Raw genomic sequence first — 19,960 nt, 5'->3', positions numbered from 1 at the left:
GTGCACCAGACCAGATTTCCCTTGCAAGTGGACTGAGACCCTCAGTTTTATGCTGACTAGTTAGCTTCCTTTGGTCTGCATCAAAATCCAAATGCATGTTCACACTGCTCCGAACAGACCAAACCATCTGTGGAAGTGAACCAAACAGTGCCAGTGTGAATGTGCCCTTAGTTTCAGCATGCCTAGGTCTCGGATAAGTGACTGGCAGGTGACAGGTGGGTGCTTCTCAACATTTTAAAGAGGGCATCCACTGATGCAAAAGTCCAGGGAAACCCACTCAAATCGGTGGCAAAACTATATGGCATATGCCATGTCACAGTCTTGAGATTAGAGGTTAGAAGACCAAAGATCAAGTGTCACACAAACAATTAGTGACAATTAGTGTCAGACAAACACACATAAATGTTTGATTGTTGAAGTTAGTGCACAGTTGCACCTTTTCTACAGTTTTAACATTTTTAAATGTTAAGATGGAAGTGTAGTTTAACTTCCATGCTCTGTGGGACCATGGCATTTTTGTTTTAATAAAAGATTTTAATATATTAAGTCAGTCATGGTCCTTATTTCATGACCCGGACTATGAGGTCAACTGTAATATTTCAGTCAAGGCATGGATTTTCTGTTTGTGTTGCAAAGGCAGTTGCCAAGCCATTTATTAGCAGACACTTAAAACTAGTTTGCATAGTTGTTTGAACACACTGGGTTAAATGAGCTTGAAGTTAGAGACAGAAATGTCCCAATTGTTAGAGCTGTCCTCAGTCTCCCCTACTCTGGAGCTTCTGTGTAACAAACATGTGGTTTGTGGTCTGTTACATTTTCACAGTGAAAAAAAAGTTTAGCTGAAGGTAAAAGCTTTAGTTCTGCACATTTGCACAGTTATATTAAAAAAAGGTTTCCTGATTGCCCCCTTTTTAAGCAAATATAATTGCAGGGGGAAAAAACAGAAAAAATGTTTCAAACCACTGTGTTAAACCAGCTCAGCAGCATTTGCAGCGAGCCAAATGGTCAGATGTTTTCCAAGACCTGGTGATGCAGAGGACAAAGCATTCATGATGGTGGATAGGTTGAGTCCTATTTTGGAAAGAGCAAATAAATGAAATTAAGAAACATTTTGGGGAGATTAAAAAAAATCTGTGCATCAATTCATTATATTAAGCAAGTAGTAGTATCGTAAGAAACAAAGTTAATCTGATATGGGTGGGACACTTACAGTGAAAAGCATACCAGTGACTGCAGAGGAATGCAGTAGATTAGTGGCAAAAAAAGATGGGGGATGAAAACCACAGAATGGGATGTGGGCAGATAAGTGCAGTGTTTTTAACTATGTGGATACAATGCATTCCACGTGTGGGCATTATTATGGCAGCTGAAATGTTTGGAGTTAGGTCTGTTTATAGAAATATTGTTAATGGTGAAGGAAGCACTAACATCCTTTACCAAAAGTGCCATGCTTTAAGAAAGAAGTACTGGTTTGCAAATGCCTCTTAAGATAGATATGTTGTTTTAAGAAATATAAGAATTTTATATATATATATATATATATATGTATGTATGTATATACAACCTAGACAGGTCACCAGTCGCAGGGCCAACACATAGGGGACAAACAACCATTCACGTTCGCACTCACACCTAGGGAGAATTTAAAGTCATCAATTAACCTAAGATGCATATCTTTGGGCGGTGGGAGGAAGTCAGAGTACCCGGAGAGAACCCACGCATACACGGGGAGAACATGCAAACTCCACACAGAAAGGCCACCACCCTCAAGTTTTGAACCTCCCCCCAGCCGAGATTCAAAATATATCTCCTCTCAGATGTAAAGATTAGCAGAGGTTCACCAAAATGTGAACAATCGTGTCTAAAAATTGTGGAACAATTTCAGAAAAAGGTCACTAAATTTAAAACTGTAAAGACTTGTGAACTTGTGAAATCAGACTTGTGAAGACCTCAACATCTTTCATTGAAATATTCAGATAATCAGGGGGAATTTCTGTGCACAGAGGACAAGGCCGAAGGTCAAAATTGGATGTTTGTGGTCTTCAGGTTCTCGGGTGGCACTGCATTGAAAAACAGGCATGATTCTCTACTGGGAATCACTTCATGGGCTCAAGAACACTTCTAGAAGCCACTGTCTGTCAGCACAATCCACAAATGTAAGTAAAAAATCATACAAAGAAAAAGCTACATATGTGAACACGATCCAGAAATGCTGGGTCAAAGTTCGTTTGAAATAGTCTGAGGCAAACTGCAAAACTGTTCTATGGTCAAAGTATTAAAAATTAAAAATTCTTTTTCAGATACCATGTCCTACAGACTAAAAAGGAGATTGCCCAGCCAGCTTGTTATCAGTGGATAGTAAAATAAATAAATAAATAAATAAAAATAAAAAGCCTTGCAAATTTCAAAATTTCAGTCAATTCTAAAACACACATGGCACCCATCAAATTAGCATGGTTTCACTGGAAAATAGTTTAGGTGCTAAAATGACCAGCCTGCAGTCCAGACCTTTCACCAATAAAAAACACAACATTTGGCGAATCATGAAATGAGAAAAATCCAGCAACAGAAGACCAAGTACTGTTAAAACAGAATGGGGCAACATTCCTTTTTTTAAAATTCCAAAATCTGACCACACTTCCCAGATGTTTAGAGAAAGTTGTTCGTCTATTCTATACAATATTTTATTAAGGAAATGAGTTTAAAAATAAAATAAATAAATAAATTCATATTTTACGCTTTTATTATGAAAGCATTGAAACCGGAAGTTCACGTTTGTCTTGAAAACTACGGAAGCGGTTAAATTCAGGTACTTTGTGGATGTATTAGGATACATTTACCGGCATTCTAAAGACTTAAAACGTTATAGAAAACAAAGACAGTTATTGGTGGAAAGAGTTTACGTTTTTTTTCCTTCGCTCGTTGCTGCTAACAGAAACTTTTACTCTCACGGTTGCTGTCAGGAACTTTGACTCGTCTTAACGTTTCTCTCCATCCTCAGTTTGGCTGCATTGAAACATCAAGTCAGTGTTTATTTTTATTTTATTTATATATTTTTTATTAAAGACGAATCCCAGCAGGACATTCTTCATTATAACTCAAGTAATGATGTTGTTTATAAAATGGATATTGAGCTCAAGTTCATCTACTTTTGTCAAAACTGAAAGTAAAATTAAAATCATCAAGTTGAACATTAGATCAAATGTCACACTGTTTTCTCTGTGCTGTGAAGAGCAGTTGTACAGTAATACTGCAGTACATCCTGTTTTGTCAATAGACGTTATACAAGTGTGGGATCAGCTTCCCTTTAGATCTGACTTGCCCAGGTAATAAGAAATCAGTAACCACTCTGATATCTGTGTCTTCAGATGGCTTGGGAGGGAAGACCCATCTTCCTCCTATCTCTCCTTCTTATCCTGTCAAGTGTGTGTGACAGTCATCCTCACTCTGCCCGACACACTAGTTCAGCAACGGTTACCAGGTCCATATCAAATGAAACTGTGAGGAGAGGTAACCCAAACTTTTCTACTATCAGATATGTAGTGGGAAAAGGTGATGTATGCAAACCAGGATTGCTGGTGGATTTTCTTTGTAGGTTCCAACATAGGTTCCCTAAAACATGTCACTCAAATGCTTTTGAGGACATACAAGCACCTGCAGTGAAGTGGCACGGTGCCCCACAGTCTGTACAGTATTGATAGGGGGCCCAACATAAACATCTGTGTGTGTTGACACATTCGTACTGGAATTCTATAATATAATGAAAAAGGAAATAAAGACATTCAAGTTTGTTGTTTCTCTCCTTTGAAATAAATATATTTATTTTCTCATTTCATCCAAACACTACATTAACTTCTTGTTTATGTTCTGCAACAAAATTTTATGTAAAGATTCTTGAGTAAAAAGACTTTGGGTTAATACATAACTTTCTTTCCAGTCCCAGCTTCAGACATAGCAACAGAGGTTGCTGGATATACCGATGTTGCCAAACAGATAATTGAGCTAGCTGTGTTTGGTCCTGCCCAAAACCGGTCATACAGGCGGCTGGCTGACTTTACCGACACCATAGGGAATCGTGTGAGCGGGTCCCAAAACTTGGACATGGCTATTAAATACATGCACAATGCCATGACACAGGATGGCTTGGATGTGGATTTGGGTGAGTGTGTATGAGGTTTGCAGTGAATGATGCAATGAGGACAAGCTCTTTCACCAGTAAACTGATCTTTAGTGCAACAGCTTTTTGGTTTTGATGCCATCATGTGGTTTTCTCTTCAGAACCAGTGAAAATCCCACACTGGGTTAGAGGAAAAGAGAGTGCAGAGATGATTGCACCCAGGGCCAAGAACCTGGCTATACTGGGACTGGGTAGCAGCATAGGAACACCACCTGAGGGTAAAGACTGTGCTTTGTACAGCTATTCAAATCTGTCATCAAATTTCCTTTTACTCCTCACTGCCTGATTCTTATCTCTTCAGGTATCAAGGCAGAGGTGTTGGTGGTTCAGTCTTTTGAGGAGCTGAAGCGTAGAGCCAGTGAGGCCACAGGAAGAATTGTGGTTTTTAATCAGCCATTTGTCAGCTATGGAGAGACGGTGGCTTACCGTGCTTTTGGTGCCTCAGAGGCAGCCAGAGTGGGAGCTGTGGCCACACTCATTCGATCAGTCACTCAGTTCTCTATTAACAGGTCTGTATCTACAATATTTCACTATTTAGTGCTGTTTTAATGCCCGTGGGACTTGCACTTCATTCCAGATGTCTCTGTCAGTTTAGTCACACATATACAAGCCATCTTTGCATTTCTCTTGTGTAGTCCCCACACAGGTTGGCAGGACTACCAAGATGGAGTTGAACGCATCCCTACAGCCTGTATCACTGTGGAGGATGCTGAGCTGATGTGGCGGATGGCCCAGAGGGGGCAAAAGATTGTGGTTAGACTCACAATGGGAGCCAAGACTCTGCCTGATGTCGACTCTTTTAACACAGTAGCTGAGATTAAAGGCTGGCAGTACCCAGACCAGGTAGCACTCACTCCCTTACTCACTCACTCACTTGTCACATATACCTGTATGTCTGTTTGTCTGTATATTACCAGCACACTGCATGCTATCTTATCAGCTCATTTTCTAGTTTGGTGCCAGGGTTAGTCTATTTGGCTGTATTTTTCACTTGAACTGAATGGCGAGTTGATGTCCTCTTAAAATGTACTTTAGGCTTAAAGACTGTCATGTTTCCTTCTAACTCAGTTCTTTCTGTCTTTACTTAAATAAGGAAGAGACAAAGAAAAAGTTGTGTATTTTAGTTGCGCTGACAGCAGATATTCCTACAGCTGTTTGGCTTCATTATTGTCATGTGTCATGTTTTTTTATACTTCACTCCTTTTTCAAGTCCCAAACTTGGACTATTAGATGTGGATAAGGATCAAAACATGTCTTGCAGACTGATAAATGGATTAGATGCTGCTGCAGATCTCCAAATGTATGTGTCCACAGGTACATGATGCTTTGTGTGGCTACACAGATATGCACACAGTTAAAGGCATCATTAAATAACTTGTAGAGTGCAGTTTATCTCTGAATGCTCAACATTTTTTCCTATGAAAACTTAGGTTAGGAAGGTTTTTGACTTCTAATAGTTATTTTAGCTGGTGGTTGCCTGCTGCATGGATGTTTCTATTGTTTTGATGGAAGTTTGAAAACTACATTACAAACAGAGGCTTCTGGGTACCACATGATATCTGTCAGGATGTGTTTTCTCAGCAGATAAAGGTAGACGATGTTTGAAGTAAGAACTTCCTCCGTAAGATACACAGAACTATCAGCCATCATTGTTAAAATATCACACCCAGTACTACAGTGTGATTATATGCTTTATGTCTAAGAAATTCCTTGGATTTGGAATTCAAGTAACCTCTGTTCTTCTTAGCCGTCCTAAAATATAAACAGTAAACTTGAAGCAGCAAACTATCGCTGATGTAACATGTCATTAGTCTGATCTGGGAACCAACGCTTGGTCCATCATTGTAGAAATGGGAGCTGAAACACATGTTGTAATGCTGTGGCTGACATCATATCTGGCACTCAGGCTTTGAGCCCTGTTTGCAGTAGCAGCAGTTTTTGGCTGAAGAGTGTGTGTGTGTGTGTGTGTGTGTGTGTGTGCATTTGCACATAGAAAAGTCTACATTTGAGGTTTAGTGAGTCATTTCCAAATTTTAACTTGCCCTTTAGAGTTCCCCGAGACTGCTGAGTTGCTTGAGTTTTTTCCACCCACTTAAACTCTGATCTTTCCATCCCTCTTTGAAATGAAATTATAAAAGAGGACATACACTTTCTGCGTTTTCATTCTCCTTCGGTGTTTTATACAACTTTCTTCTGCATGTAAAAAGTCTACAACAAAGGGAGTCCCACAGAAGATGCAGCTATAAACAGTCTGAATAAATTGTAGTCCATGATTTTCTTCCCTCACTTGTTTTTATTACCTTAAAACACATTTGCCTAATGCTTGCCCAGTGATTTATTTAATGCTTCTCAAACAAACATTAAAAGGTTGCCCAGCATGCCATCATTTTTGACTAAGCAGAGCAGACTGGGCCCTTCAGGAGGAGTCTGTAGCTTAAGCCAAGCTTTCCCAGAAAGATGGGGACAATGTGCAGCATCAATTTGCAATATGTTACTTAAAGAATTCAGGATACATCAAATCACTTTAATAACTTATAAAAGAGCATCTGGGCTCCTTATGTAGTCAAATCATAAATCATGTGAGGTGTAGACTTTATGACTGTCATTGGCCTCAAGTATATTCTGTAGACAGTGATTATTAGTACTTACTGAGTTTAATGACAATAGTGTTTTGCTATCATCACACCTGCAAGCTACTAAACCATTAACCAATCACTACAGCTGATTTCGTGGCTCAGTTTTACAATCCAGCTTCAGAATGAGCAATTGTTAGGACCGCCGATGGGCTGAATATAACGGGTAAAAGTAAAAAGGAGGAAGATTAATGCCCTGAGTGTGACTTGTCTATGACTTACAGTACCATAGAACAGTGATCCAGATCTTATTGGAGTTTAAAACACAAAACAATAATGTTTAAACAGTGCCGGTAGCCTCAATTACTACATCTGTGTGTTTATGAGATGACTTAAAATGTGTAGCAAACTGGACTGCATATTTGGTGCATGACGCAGGAAACAGATGGAGATAGTTCTGATGTTGTGAGCAGTTAAAGTGATTCACAGAATTTGAAGTAGCATGCTTTCGAATGATTGTGTCTCTGTTGTAGAATCACATATCTGAAATGTTCTTATATTCTTAGCTTTTGTTTTCTAACATCAGGATATAAATGGTAATATTTGTGAATACTTACACTAGCCTGAGTTTCTAGCTGCCATCCTGGGCATTTTCTCCTCTAACCACATAAAATAGAGGTCTTCTGTTTTCATTCACTTAACTAAAACACCAGCTTTTAACTAAACACTAGGCTCAGATAATGCTGATGGGAATGCTGTTTAGTAAGTATTTAAGACAAACTGCAATTTCCCCCTAATAACAGCTTTAGAGGAACTAAAATTGGGCTTCAAAAAAGTTAATGCAGTTTAAATGGTGGACCAACTAAGACAGTGGTGTTGTCCACCCTGAGGCCAATCCACTAGAATGTCTAAAACTTTATTTTAGTATTTCTGTTACATAAGCAGACTTTCACTTCAAAAGAATGTTTGACCTCTGGGTTGTTGTCCAGACAGAGTTTGTTCAGATCAGAAAATGTTTTTTAACCTGAAGCGTGGGGTCAGGGTCATCCCACGGACATGAATCCCTCCCCTCTAAATTCCTGGAAAAGGCCAAAAGAGAACCGTGTGCTTTCCTCTTTATTTGCTTTCAGGAATCTCCTTTTTCTTGCTGAGAAAAAAGCTTTTTTTCTTTAAAAAATAATCTGCTAAGTGTGTGGGTGTGATTTGATGAAATCTAGACAGGACATGGGTCAGATAGCGTTATCCAAAATGGTTAAGTTTCCCTAATTTTACATCTAAAAAAGAACAATTCCACCACTCTCTCCCTTATCCACTCTCTCTCTGCATTTGTCTATGTTTACAGTTTTTCTTTATCTATTTAATCCCCTAGATCGTCTTACTGAGCGGTCATTTGGACAGCTGGGATGTGGGCCAGGGTGCCATGGATGATGGGGGTGGAGCAATGATTTCCTGGGAAGCCCTGTCGCTTATCAAAGACTTAGGTACTGCATAAACAGATATACACGATGCATTGTAAAATAGAGCTGTTACACGTGTATATACTGTAGAAATGACACACACTTTTCATCTAACAACTTCTAGCTGATAAAGAATGACCTCTTACTGACTACTCTGGCTTGATTGTTTGGTTTTACAATAAGTGTTGTGCACCAGGCTGGATTAATCTCTGGAGTTGCTTTAAGAAGGAAAATGCTTTATTTAAACTAAAATCCTTCCCATACATCACAGTTAGTGTTTTTTTACAGTTGCGTGTGATGCTAAATGGCATGTTTACACGAACTCCATTATAACACAGTGATAGAGCTGAGTTCAGTCTATCTCAAAAAGAGAAATGAACATAAACAGATATGACACAACTGTTAAGGGATCAATGTAATAAGCAGTAGATATTGGGCTCTTAAAGTATTATTGTTAATCTATTAGATCCAACTATACATATAATGCTGACATGTAAATTTTATTTCTGTAGTGCTTTAAAAGCAATTGTCACAAAATGCTTCACAATAATAAAAAATACAAACACATAATAAACATACAACAGATCTAACAATTCTAAAAATGAATGGAGACCAAGTAAAAAACACAACAATACAAAAAAACATCTTACAGATTCAGTTATTAACTTCAGCTAAGAGAAATGTGTCCAACATACTTCAGAAGTTTCTTTAACATTTCTTAAAGGTTTGCATTTGACTGACTTACTTTTTAAATATAATATACAATCAGCTGAATTTTTTCATATTTTTCATAACTGTTCTTTTATTGTGAAGATTTGATATCTCTGTTATTTATCATAGTAAGCGGAGTAGGTTTTGGGCATTTGTTTAAAAAAAAAAAAAAAAAAAAAAAAAAAAAAAAAAAGAAAAGCCAGTTTTAATGTGCATCACTGAGCTGAGAGGATTACTGGTAACAAAAATTATTAAACATCCATCCCTGCAACAATGATGCTGAACAGGGATCTGTCTCCTTGGAAACGTGAATATGAATATATCCCTGGGATCAACAGAAACCTATCCACAAAAACTTCTGTGGTTTGATCTTTCATAAGAATTGTCATGTAATTTGAAAAGGGACTCAAACAGTGCAAATATTCAGCTGCAAAGCTGAACAATATTACTGAGCTTTTTTAATGAATGCAGTTGTTTCAACCTTGGAGCCATCATCTATACTTCTCCTCTGGTAATATTTGGCTCTGGGAAAGAAGAAAACTCTCCCAGTCCCCAGAACAATGGTCAATGCTCTACATGCTCTTCTTCTTTAGAATTAGCCAATTACTAATAATATGCTGCTGCTGTTTTATTGTCACCAACCAACAGCTTATGAAAATGATCTCACATTCAATATTGACTGACTTGGAAACCTAAACTAGGAACATTTGAGCTCAAATTGGACACTCAAGCCATTTTCAAAGGCCCACTGGAGTCCAGAAATGTCCTTGAGATGTTCAGGAGATGCCCATAACATTTGCTCTAGACGTCTTGCAAATACTTTCCAGCCAGCTCACAAGTAATATTTCCAGAACATTAGTGGGTTCAACAATGTACAAATATGTCAGAAATGTTCTGGAGCAATGCCATGCTGCTTTCCTCTTGTTCCCTACCATTTTGGAAACATGTGGTGCTCATGTCAACATTAATAAGGAGTTTCATCTACTATTTTCAACTTGTTTACAGGAAAACACAAATTATTTCTACAGCCTGATTTCTTAATCACTTGCTGTCTTCTATGTCCAAACAGTCATACATCTGGTTTTAGATGAACAGGGATACGGATCATTTGGAAACTTTTCCAAATATAGAGTACAATATTCCTGGGAATAACAGAATGTAGCTGAATAAGAAGTCAGACAGTTCAGATGAAATACTTTTAAAACGTGGGATAATTTTTGTTATTACAAAATCTGAAGAGCTTCAGAAGTATTATTGGGCTTTAATTTTGTTTTTATGCTCTTCATTTGTATTGCTGCCATGTTCATTTGCGACTTCACCTGCTTGTAGGTTTGCGACCAAGGAGAACTTTGCGAACAGTGCTGTGGACAGCTGAGGAGCAGGGTGGAGTCGGGGCACAGCAGTACTTTAATCTTCATAAGGTACTACAGCAGCATGTTACTGTGGCAGTTACTAGAACACCCACTGTGAAACCTGTAAAGCAAATATACTGACTGTTAATAAGGTCAGGGCATTGTGAAAGGATGGTGTAGGAGTGTAGAAATCTGCTTTCAACAAACTGGAGAGGCCTTGGCTAGCTCCCAGATTTTTCTCTGTGCAAAGGATATATGCAACAATCCAGTCTACAGTTTCCTTCTTTAGAGGTTTGGCTGCCGACCAGGCTCTGACCCATAATAAACTACATTTCCAAAACCAGAGGTACAGTGTTGGTGCTTTCTTGTGCATAAAAAAGTATGCTTCCACCAACGTACCTTGTGGGTTGATCCAGTTATTAGTTGTGATGTATAAATAGAATTAAAATGGCCTCAGTTAGCTAAGGCAGCTGTTTTAGCGACCCCTAGTGAGCACTTGAGTGTCTTCACTTGATCTTTTACCTTTTTATTTGTTCTAACCCTGTTCTGACTGTCCTCTCTCTTTCTAATCAGGTGAACATGTCCAACTTTGACCTCGTTATGGAGTCTGACATGGGGACATTCACCCCTGTCGCTCTGCAGTTCACTGGCAGCGATGCGGCACGAAAGGTGAGTTTAAAGGCCAAACTGTGAAACTATAAATGATAAATATTTTTACAACATTAAAAGACACCGATTATTCTGCAAGGTGACAAAAATTAATCCAAGTGAAAGTTACATTTTTTTAAGGAGAGAATCTCTGCAACGAGCCACCACATTAGAGAAAAACCAAAGCTTTACTGTTGTATATTTTATGATGATGTAGCATTGCAATGTTTTACCTGGACATGGGATGTTTGGAATCTGCCATACAATGGCATTCTAGTTCAAGAATGGATAACGTATCTTGGAATTGTAACTACATTCAGTAAATAATACAGCATTTAACTGTGTCTGTAACTCCATATCAACAGGTGATGCAAGAGGTAGTCAAACTTCTGGCTCCCATTAACACCACCAAACTGGAAACCAACAGTGAAGGGACAGACATCTCACCATGGATGCAGGCAGGAATACCAGGTCAGTTAATATGTCAGGTTACAACTAGGACATTAAGAAGACATTGTTGTTCAGCGGCTTTATAATAACTCCTGAAGTTGTGTTTATTCATTTTGATCACTTCTGTTAAAGGCAAAAAAAAAAACATCAACTTTGTTAACAGTCCATCCTTATTTTAGTGCTTCAGCTTTTTTGTAACTTCATCTCTTGAAAGTGCTAAGAATACAGAATCATATCATTACATTTAGACTTTGCACAGAAAGTAGTGCATTTTAGGGAAGTGGGAGCAGAAATGCCCTTTTAAGTAGAATTTCTGACAGGAACCTACAAAAAGTTATGAATACAAAGTTAATGAAGGTCAAATGTGAACTGTTTCTTCAAACCACACATTTGATCTTTGTGTGACCAAATGTTCCTTTTTGGGGGAGACTCTACTATAGTGGCAGTGCTAGAATCTCTAAAATAAACTCAAATTAGGGCTGGGCGATTAATCGATAAAATTGAATTTTCCATTTCTGGAGATTTATTTTTATGAAAATCTGGATTTTTTTTGTCCATAGTTAGTTAGCAGCAGACTTAGCCCTCCCTCCACACCAGAACAGTGTTTGTCTGACAGATTTTCAGTGAAGTGACCCTTTACTCATGCCGGGGATTTAGCTGTGCTTATAACTACAGTGAGAAATGCCGCTCTCTACAAAATGCAGAAGTCAACTTTAACCCACAAACTCAAGTTAAGAGACAACCTTCATCAGGGGAATTATTTCTGCAGTGGATCCTGTATGATAAGGATCCAGATGGAAAGAGATCACGCATGCAGTTGTGTTGCATATTTCTATGTAAGATATGAAGTCGTTCATATGGTGGAAAAGCTATGATATTATATGCTTTATTTTTGCTGGCATTCATCTATATATAAAAAATCGATTAAAATCGGATTTGGTTATAAAAAAAAATCAGAGATTTTATTTTTAGGCCATATCGGCCAGCCCTAACTCAAATCAACTAAAGACTGTACAGCTTTGTATTTCATATGAGCCTCTGTGTGTGTTTCTATTCAGTTTGACTAATTTTTGCTCAACTTCCTCTGAATATGCAGTTTCTTTAAAGACACCAGTTCAACTGCAGCTTATTTTAAAAGTGCTGGTTTATCGAAGAAAAAAAACTAGCAACATACTCACTGATGGCCTTTTACTTTTCTGCTTCCACTGGAGAACTAACTAACCTTTATTTAACCAGTATTTAATACCCAACAGTGTTTTTCTAACTTTGTGGTTTTGAAAAAGATTAAATGCTTCAGACATCTTCTGTCAGACACTTTGTGCTGTATCCAGAAGACACCATGTTTCTAATTTTTATATAAAATAACTGAAATAAAGGACAAATATAATATCTATATGATCAAAAACTGAATTGTTGCAGTGGAGCCGCTGAGAGCTTGTTACCTTGTTAAAAGGAAATCAGGAGGAAGTAGGATTTCAGTCTTGAACAGGGTTATAGTTGTTCAGGGAGGTTGAACTTTGGCACTTTCATACCACAATAACCAAAGTCTTCAGCGCAGCTGGTGGTTCCATTTCTAACATGTCAACCACTAATTGTATAAAGATTTCCAGACAAGCAGAAACTCCTCAAAGCAGTGGACGGTCATGCTGAATCTTCTGGTTCCAGAACCACCTTAGAGGAGCTGCATTCTGTGGAGCCTCCTTCCTCCTCTTTAAGGCTAAGTCGAGGTCTCTTTGATGGCTGCTTTACTACTGTTGTTGGGTAAAGGAACAGTTGTGGACTGTCCAGAGGGAAGGTGAGGGTGGAAACACCACATTCACTGCTGGCCACTTTTGTCTGAGTAGCTTCAAAATAACAAAGCAAACCTGTCAGTATGATTTCAGCAAGCAGGAATACAAGTCAGCTCCAACTGTGTTATGGTACTAAGACCAGTAAAAACAATTCCTACTCATTTTATATATGAACTCCATGACTACAAACCTGTGCTGGTGACATTATTCTGCTGTTTGTTGACTAATGTATTTGCTTCAGAGTCCGTCTGTGAGGTCAAATGTCGTACCACGGGTGAAATATGAGATGTGTTTCCGTTATCCTCAGTTGCCTAAAAGCAGGAAAGAGTAACATACAATACATCCATCAACACAAATACAATTAAAAAAAAACAGAAGGATGTGGTAAAGCTTTTTATTTTACGGCACTTCCTTTATGGCTGATCAACAGACTGTGTGAGAGCCAGGGTGTGCTACCTGTGGGGAATTTGGTGGCATTGGGGAACGCAGGCTGCGGATGCCTTCCATCAGTGCAGACACCACAGTTTCATTGCTTTGCAGAATGCTGCTCACCAAACGCTCTTCCCTCTCATGGCTTCGCTGAATCTGTTCCATCCAGGTCTTCTGCATCTGCTGCATCCTATGGATGAGCAGTTCAACATCGGATTTACGACGCCTCTTCCTCTCTGATGGTGTCTTTGCTGTCTCACCAGAAAGGGCTAGAAAAAATATGTACTGTAATGTGATATGATTAACTTGAGTGCACATATCTATGTTGGAGGTAGGATACTGAAGAACTCACCAGGTAAATCCAAGGGAGGAGTGCTGGTCGCCCTCTCCAACAGAGGAGCACTATTCTTCTTCATTTGTGGAGTGTAAATTTTCTCTGATGATTCGGATGAGTTCCCATCAAACTCCTGTACTGTCTCTGGTGACTCTGCCTGTACTGCCCCCTCCAGATCCCCCACTTCCAGGACACTGTCTAGAGAAAGCAAGAAAAATCACAGCATACTTTCATGTTAAGAACACTGTTGTGGAAATTTGTCATAAAACCACTGAAATACTCCAATTGTGTTTTATGTAATTTATTAGGCTGCTGCAGAAGCTGTTTACAACTCACTCTTCCTCCAAGAGCGTTTTTGCTCTACTAAAGGTGTTGGCCCACACCTCTCTGTCAATCCCTGCTAGTGCTGAGTGTGTCAGTGCATGAAAACAGTTTTAAGTAGTCACAACTAACTCTCACCTCAATAAGACTGCAGCTGGAGTTGGACTATAACCTAAACTAACCTTCACAGATTGAACTTAACTTTAGCATCAACATGAACCATTATATTAATATGAAGGTAAATTATGTTAAAAATTACCATAATGTAAATTTATCTAACAACACGTTTACATTTTAAGCTGAACAGTTTATCTCAAGTGGAGTTGTGTGAAATAGTCAAAGGGTTCGTGACAGGTGAGTCCAGCTGACTGCTGTTCAGATCACAGCATTAAATAAATAAATAAATAAATAAAATCGTGAATTTCGCCGTTTTATATAAATAAGACTTCAGTTTGACGGTTTATTCCTTCTATTTAAACCGCATCACTTTTGTTTTAGTTATTTGCTTTGTCACTTTTGTTTTTTCTCAACTGGGGAACAGCCTTGTTGCAACACGGTCCAGTTTACACTGCGACACGTAGTACCAGCAAGTACTCCCAAGTAAAACTACTACTTTACAACTAAAAATAATTATCTACGAAATACGTTAATAAGCGGCATTATCACGTATGCTTTTTTTATGTGACATCAATCAACCACTCTTAAACGGTGCATGTTTGGTACACCATTCATTTAGCTTATAGATAATTCAACTCACCAGAGACAGAAGGAATTAACTCAATGTCCACACCATGCTCTGTGGACTGGTACAATGGCTGGCTTCCCAGCAGCTCCTCCAGTATTTCAGAATATGTGCAAGAAACTGGATTGTAACCACTTGTTTGGTTGTTCTTTTTGGCGTTGTAGTAAGCCTGCTTCAGATGCTTCCAACGAACACGGACTTGTTCGGGTGACCTTTTAAATCCAGCGTCCTCCATTTGTTCTGCCACTTTTTTAAACAGGCGGCCATTCCTTGTTTTCCTACCATCCATGTATTTCCAAATATTCAAGTCTCTCAGCTGATACAGCATAAATTCAGTCTCTTCGTCACTCCAAAAATGAAGGGGTTTTGAATTCGCCATGGTCTTTTTTTCCCTCCCCTTCTTCTTTTTACAGTTTGGCTGTCCCAGTTCTGGGGGTTGATAGTCAAAATAAACAGTAGCTGTTTGCTTCTCTATCTTCCGGGTCAAAGCGTGGGGCGGGATCTGTGCAGCGTGCGCAGACGTTGGTCGAATTGAACGTATACATGCGAGAGAATCGACTCCCAACCGCATTATCTAGTGGTATTATTTCAAACTATGGCAATTTTATTAAAGTATTATTTCATTCAGATTAACACAAAGACTTTACAGTGTTCTGAAGTCATGTAGCTGTGATTGATTATAATCAGGAGAGGGAGGTGAGCAGGACAAACCTAGATCTGTGTATTAATGCATTAAGAACTAATTTGATTACAATCTCGGGTTAATAGGATTGTCTGTTATTTATCATTATGTGAACTGGGCATTGTTTCGCCCTAATAAGTTAAACTCGCAATATGAACCACCGCTGATGTTTTCACTGTAGGTGTTGTGTGTAAAACGCAACCCTGCAGCAATTAAACCCCCCTCCTCCCCCCTCCTCCTCACGGGAACGCGCATGTGATAACACTATGTTGAATGTTGACGTTTACCAAATAAATTGGTCATCCATAACAATTGGGTAAACGTCGAAAGAGCTTACTGTGCCACTTTTTTAACATAATGATTTAAATATCTACAAAGCACAGGTATAAACCAGTGGTAATCTTATACCACATCAGTTCAGAAATGTGGGGTGTTAGATTTATTAATTAATTTCTTAAATCTGAGTTGGTGAAGCCAGTTTCTGGATTAAATTTAGGAAACACAAATGAAACACCATTCACTTCACTGTTTCTTTACATTGACATGAACATTGTAATCAGTAAAATATTCATTGTAAGATATGGTCATCGAAGGTTTTTCCCCAGCAAGTCCTTGAGATTTCTTGATCGACTGAGGCCACACTGCAGATGTCTGCAATAAATCAAAAAATTACTGGAATCGAAAAAGTCCAAAATACATAAATAAAAGCACATAATCAATTTAACAGAACGTGCTTTACCACAAGATTAAAAATGAAATGTATAATAGGACACCAAGTCAATATGAAAACCAGCTGTGATAAAGAGCCTTGTGCCATGTCTCCCTATACTGCATAATCTGGAACATTATTTGGTAAGGAATAAAACTACTTTTGGGTAAAATCTTTTAGCACTGTTTTATGATCCAAATGTATCTCTATGTGCTTTAATGGGTATAAACTACCCCCCACAATTTACATAATTAACATAGTCTGGATTGTTTTATGCTTTTCTAAAGCATTTAAGCTTCATTAACAAGAAAAAATAATGTAATTAATGTGTAAACTTGTTCATTTACAATGCTGAACAGATGAATGCGGAACAGCTGATTGGAGTAATTTTTCTCATTGACAGACCTGAGAGAAACCCTAATATGGTCTGACAGAAATGAAAAATATGGAATGGACAATTTCCACTGATGTTCCCATCAGCTGAATTCTGGCTTGGTGTAAGAGGGTCCAAATTTTATCGCAGTTTCAACTAGAAAAAAAATGACTAGTGTAGGTAATAGTGAGGTAACCAATATGATGGCATGGCAGGCTGAGCTTGATGTCTTTTTTCGTGGTTTTCCCCTCCAGGTTGTATTTGGAGTGATGGGCAAGCTGAGGTGCTGCTTAACAGTGACACTGCAGATCGTTCATTGATCAGAGAATCCTCACTCATGGGCATCACATCTCTGCAGGAGTGCTGAAGTTGTGCAAACACTGCCATGCTCATCGCTATAGGCAGATATGATTTGCAAATCAGAGTATTATAAATCTGCGATCACAGATTGTAAGACATGAAGATCACATCTGTACACAGATGTTCATGTGCATAAATGACAAGCCCAAGAACTAAGTTTATAAACAGAGTTTCCTCAGCTGACCACTTGTAAGCTCTGCAGAACACAGCTGTTATGCTCACTCAACACTGCTGCTTTCAGAGCTGCTCTCTTTAACTCACATAGTACATTGCTCTATCTACAATCACAGGGTGGTTTTGTTTCCCTTCTGTGGTGCCAACGTTTCACATGGCAGCTCAATGATCAACAACTGATCCTGAGGGTATTTTATCTGCAACAGAAAGCAGAGACAGTCCAGTAGCGCAGTAAAAGCTGGTATAACAAGATCAAGCCTAACGAAGGCAGCTGACATTTTACACGTCAACAGAAATATTGGTTTTCATGGAGATCTATTTTATCGCCAGCATTCCAGTCCAGTGAGGACTAGTCCAGAGAGTGAGGAAGGATGCTTCCTCACTCTTTGGCTTTTCCTAAAGTCAGAAACTAATTCAATTTCCGAGGACAAACAATGTATTCAGTGCAGTCTGGATATATCGATTAGCAGCCAGCAATACGTGCTTATCTTGTCTTACTTGCTAAGTGTGTATGAAATTAAGCAACACTTATTATAAAAGTTTCTAGCAATAAACCAAACTAAGTAAAAATTGATAAGTTTGATGTCATTTTTTAATGCTGAGTTAAGACATACAGCACCTCTTAATCTTTGAAAACCTCTGCTGTAATACATGAGCACTATTATAAGCAGTTTGGTTTACATGAGGAAAAACTGTTATACATCATTGCTTTCTTAAGTTTAAATGAATTCTTAAAGCATTTTTCTGTCTGACATTTAAGTCTTCCCAACCTTTGTCTTGTTTTAATAGAAATCAAACTATACAGTACATGGAAGACACCATGGGATATCTTCTAGTAGACTTTCAGCCATGCTGAAACAAACACAGGGCCTTTTAGAAAGTCATTAATCACAGTCTATTATGATTCAATTAATACAATAGAGCTGCCACGACTTTATTAACCAAGGGCACTATAAATGCAGTTGCTTTTTGAGCATTAGATGTAGTAAAGAGAAAATGTGAAATTTTGATAAGGGCCAGTACAGCTCATTAATCCCATTACAATGTAAGTCTGGTGTACTAGCACTTTACAGCTGGTTACAATTGTTTACCACATATTTTGCTCCAAAATCCAAGTTGTATGGAGACTCATGCTTAGTGTTTCATCTCTGAGCACTAATGTCTTGTAAGTGTTCTCGCAAACGAACCAGTATACAGTGGGGCAGAAGATACTTAGTCAGCCACCAATTGTGCAAGTTCTCCCACTTAAAAAGATGAGGCCTGTAATTTTCATCATAGATATACCTCAACAATGAGAGACAAAATGAGAAAAAAAAATCCAGAAAATCACATTGTCTGATTTTTAATTAATTGGTAAATTAAGTAAGTTAATCTCAGTACTTTAATATATACCCCTTTGTTGGCAATGACAGAGGTCAAACGCTTTCTGTAAGTCTTCACATGGTTTTCATTCACTGCTGCTGGTATTTTGGCCCATTCCCTCCACGTAGATCTCCCCTAGAGCAGTGATGTTTTGGGGCTGTCGCTGGGCAAAACGGACTTTCAACTCCTTCCAAAGTTTTTCCATATGGTTGAGATCTGGAGAGTGGCTAGGCCACTCCAGGACCTTGAAGTGCTTCTTATAAAGCCACTCCTTCGTTGCCTGGGGTGTGTTTGTGATCATTGTCATGCTGAAAGACCCAGTCATGTTTTATCTTTAATGCCCCTGGCTGATGGAAAGAGGTTTTCACTCAAAATCTCACGATACATGGTCCCATTCACTCTTTACTTTATACAGATCAGTCATCCTAGTTCCTTTGCAGAAAAACAGCCCAAAGCATGATGTTTCCACCCCCATGCTTCACAGTTGGTATGGTGTTGATTGGATGAGAAAGAATACTGAGTTTCATCCAAACACGACAGGTTGAGTTTTTACCAAAAGTTTTATTTGGGTTTCATCTGACCATATGACATTCTCGTAATCCTCTTCTGGATCATCCAAATGCTCTCTAGCAAACTTCAGATGGGCCTGGACATGTACTGGCTTAAGCAGGGGGACACGTTTGCAGGATTTGAGTCCCTGGCCCCGTAGTTTGTTACTGATGGTAGCCTTTGTTACTTTGGTTCAGCTCTCTGCAGGTCATTCAATAAGTCTCCCCGTGTGGTTCTGGGATTTTTGCTCACCGTTCTCATGATCATTTTGACCCTACAGGGTGAGAGCTTGCGTGGAGCCCCAGATGGAGGTAGATTATCAGTGATCTTGTATGTCCTCCATTTTCTAATAATTGCTCCCACAGTTGATTACTTCACACCAAGATTCTTACCTATTGCAGCTTCAGTCTTCCCAGCCTGGTGCAGGGCTACAATTATGTTTCTAGTGTCCTTTGACAGCTCTTTGGTCTTGGCCATAGTGGAGTTTGGAGTGTGAGGTTGTGGACAGGTGCCATTAATACAGATAACAAGTGGAGGACAGAGGAGCCTCTTAAAGAAGAAGTCACAGGTCTGTAAGAGCCAGAAATCTTGCTTGTTTGTAGGTGACGAAATATGTACTTATTTTCCACCATAATTTGCAAATAAATTAATTAAAAATCAGACAATGTGATTTTCTGGATTTTTTTTCCATTTTGTCTCTCATAGTTGAGGTATACCTATAATGAAAATTACAGGCCTCTCTCATCTTTTTAAGTGGGAAAACTTGC

At 38.7% G+C, this 19,960-nt stretch overlaps 2 protein-coding genes across 6 annotated transcripts in view; one reads left to right on the top strand and one right to left on the bottom strand.

The window, feature by feature from the left end:
- The first annotated feature begins 2,770 nt into the window (after positions 1–2,770).
- LOC121641602 (carboxypeptidase Q-like) overlaps positions 2,771–19,960 on the top strand; it is a 29,385-nt gene continuing 12,195 nt past the window's right edge. The window contains exons 1-10 of one of the 2 annotated variants that reach the window (XM_041987837.1): positions 2,771–2,809; positions 3,369–3,510; positions 3,938–4,159; positions 4,279–4,395; positions 4,479–4,686; positions 4,813–5,020; positions 8,120–8,231; positions 10,248–10,339; positions 10,844–10,939; positions 11,284–11,389. In XM_041987837.1, the coding sequence (XP_041843771.1) occupies positions 3,369–3,510; positions 3,938–4,159; positions 4,279–4,395; positions 4,479–4,686; positions 4,813–5,020; positions 8,120–8,231; positions 10,248–10,339; positions 10,844–10,939; positions 11,284–11,389 (1,303 nt within the window). In that variant the 5' untranslated portion in view covers positions 2,771–2,809. Of the gene's footprint in view, positions 3,024–3,368; positions 3,511–3,937; positions 4,160–4,278; positions 4,396–4,478; positions 4,687–4,812; positions 5,021–8,119; positions 8,232–10,247; positions 10,340–10,843; positions 10,940–11,283; positions 11,390–19,960 lie in introns of both variants that reach the window. The other variant, XM_041987836.1, reaches the window with a different exon arrangement.
- LOC121641605 lies at positions 9,090–15,465 on the bottom strand. Of its 4 annotated transcripts, none has more exons than XM_041987839.1 (6): positions 15,000–15,465; positions 13,940–14,119; positions 13,615–13,856; positions 13,349–13,469; positions 12,811–13,233; positions 9,090–11,413 (listed from the first exon to the last, which is right to left on the bottom strand). In XM_041987839.1, exons 1-5 carry the CDS (start codon positions 15,361–15,363, stop codon positions 13,010–13,012), a joined length of 1,131 nt encoding a protein of 376 aa, XP_041843773.1. In that variant the 5' UTR covers positions 15,364–15,465; the 3' UTR covers positions 9,090–11,413; positions 12,811–13,009. The 4 variants fall into 4 exon arrangements, with proteins under 4 accessions (XP_041843773.1, XP_041843774.1, XP_041843775.1 ...); XM_041987840.1 differs by having other exon boundaries at positions 9,090–10,391; XM_041987841.1 differs by having other exon boundaries at positions 12,811–13,212.

This window comes from Melanotaenia boesemani, chromosome 6, assembly GCF_017639745.1.
Source record: "Melanotaenia boesemani isolate fMelBoe1 chromosome 6, fMelBoe1.pri, whole genome shotgun sequence".
Classification (NCBI taxonomy): domain Eukaryota; kingdom Metazoa; phylum Chordata; class Actinopteri; order Atheriniformes; family Melanotaeniidae; genus Melanotaenia; species Melanotaenia boesemani.
This window is presented reverse-complemented; position numbering and strand designations above follow the sequence as displayed.

Bases quoted from the DNA above. Each gene is read 5' to 3' on its own strand.
- LOC121641605 (XM_041987839.1), bottom strand. From the start codon at position 15,363: ATGGCGAATTCAAAACCCCTTCATTTTTGGAGTGACGAAGAGACTGAA. The intron at 13,857-13,939 runs GTGAGTTCTTCA...TATTTTTTCTAG, and splicing joins TCCTCCCTTGGATTTACCTG to CCCTTTCTGGTGAGACAGCA. The intron at 13,470-13,614 runs GTAGCACACCCT...TCCTGCTTTTAG, and splicing joins TGCCACCAAATTCCCCACAG to GCAACTGAGGATAACGGAAA.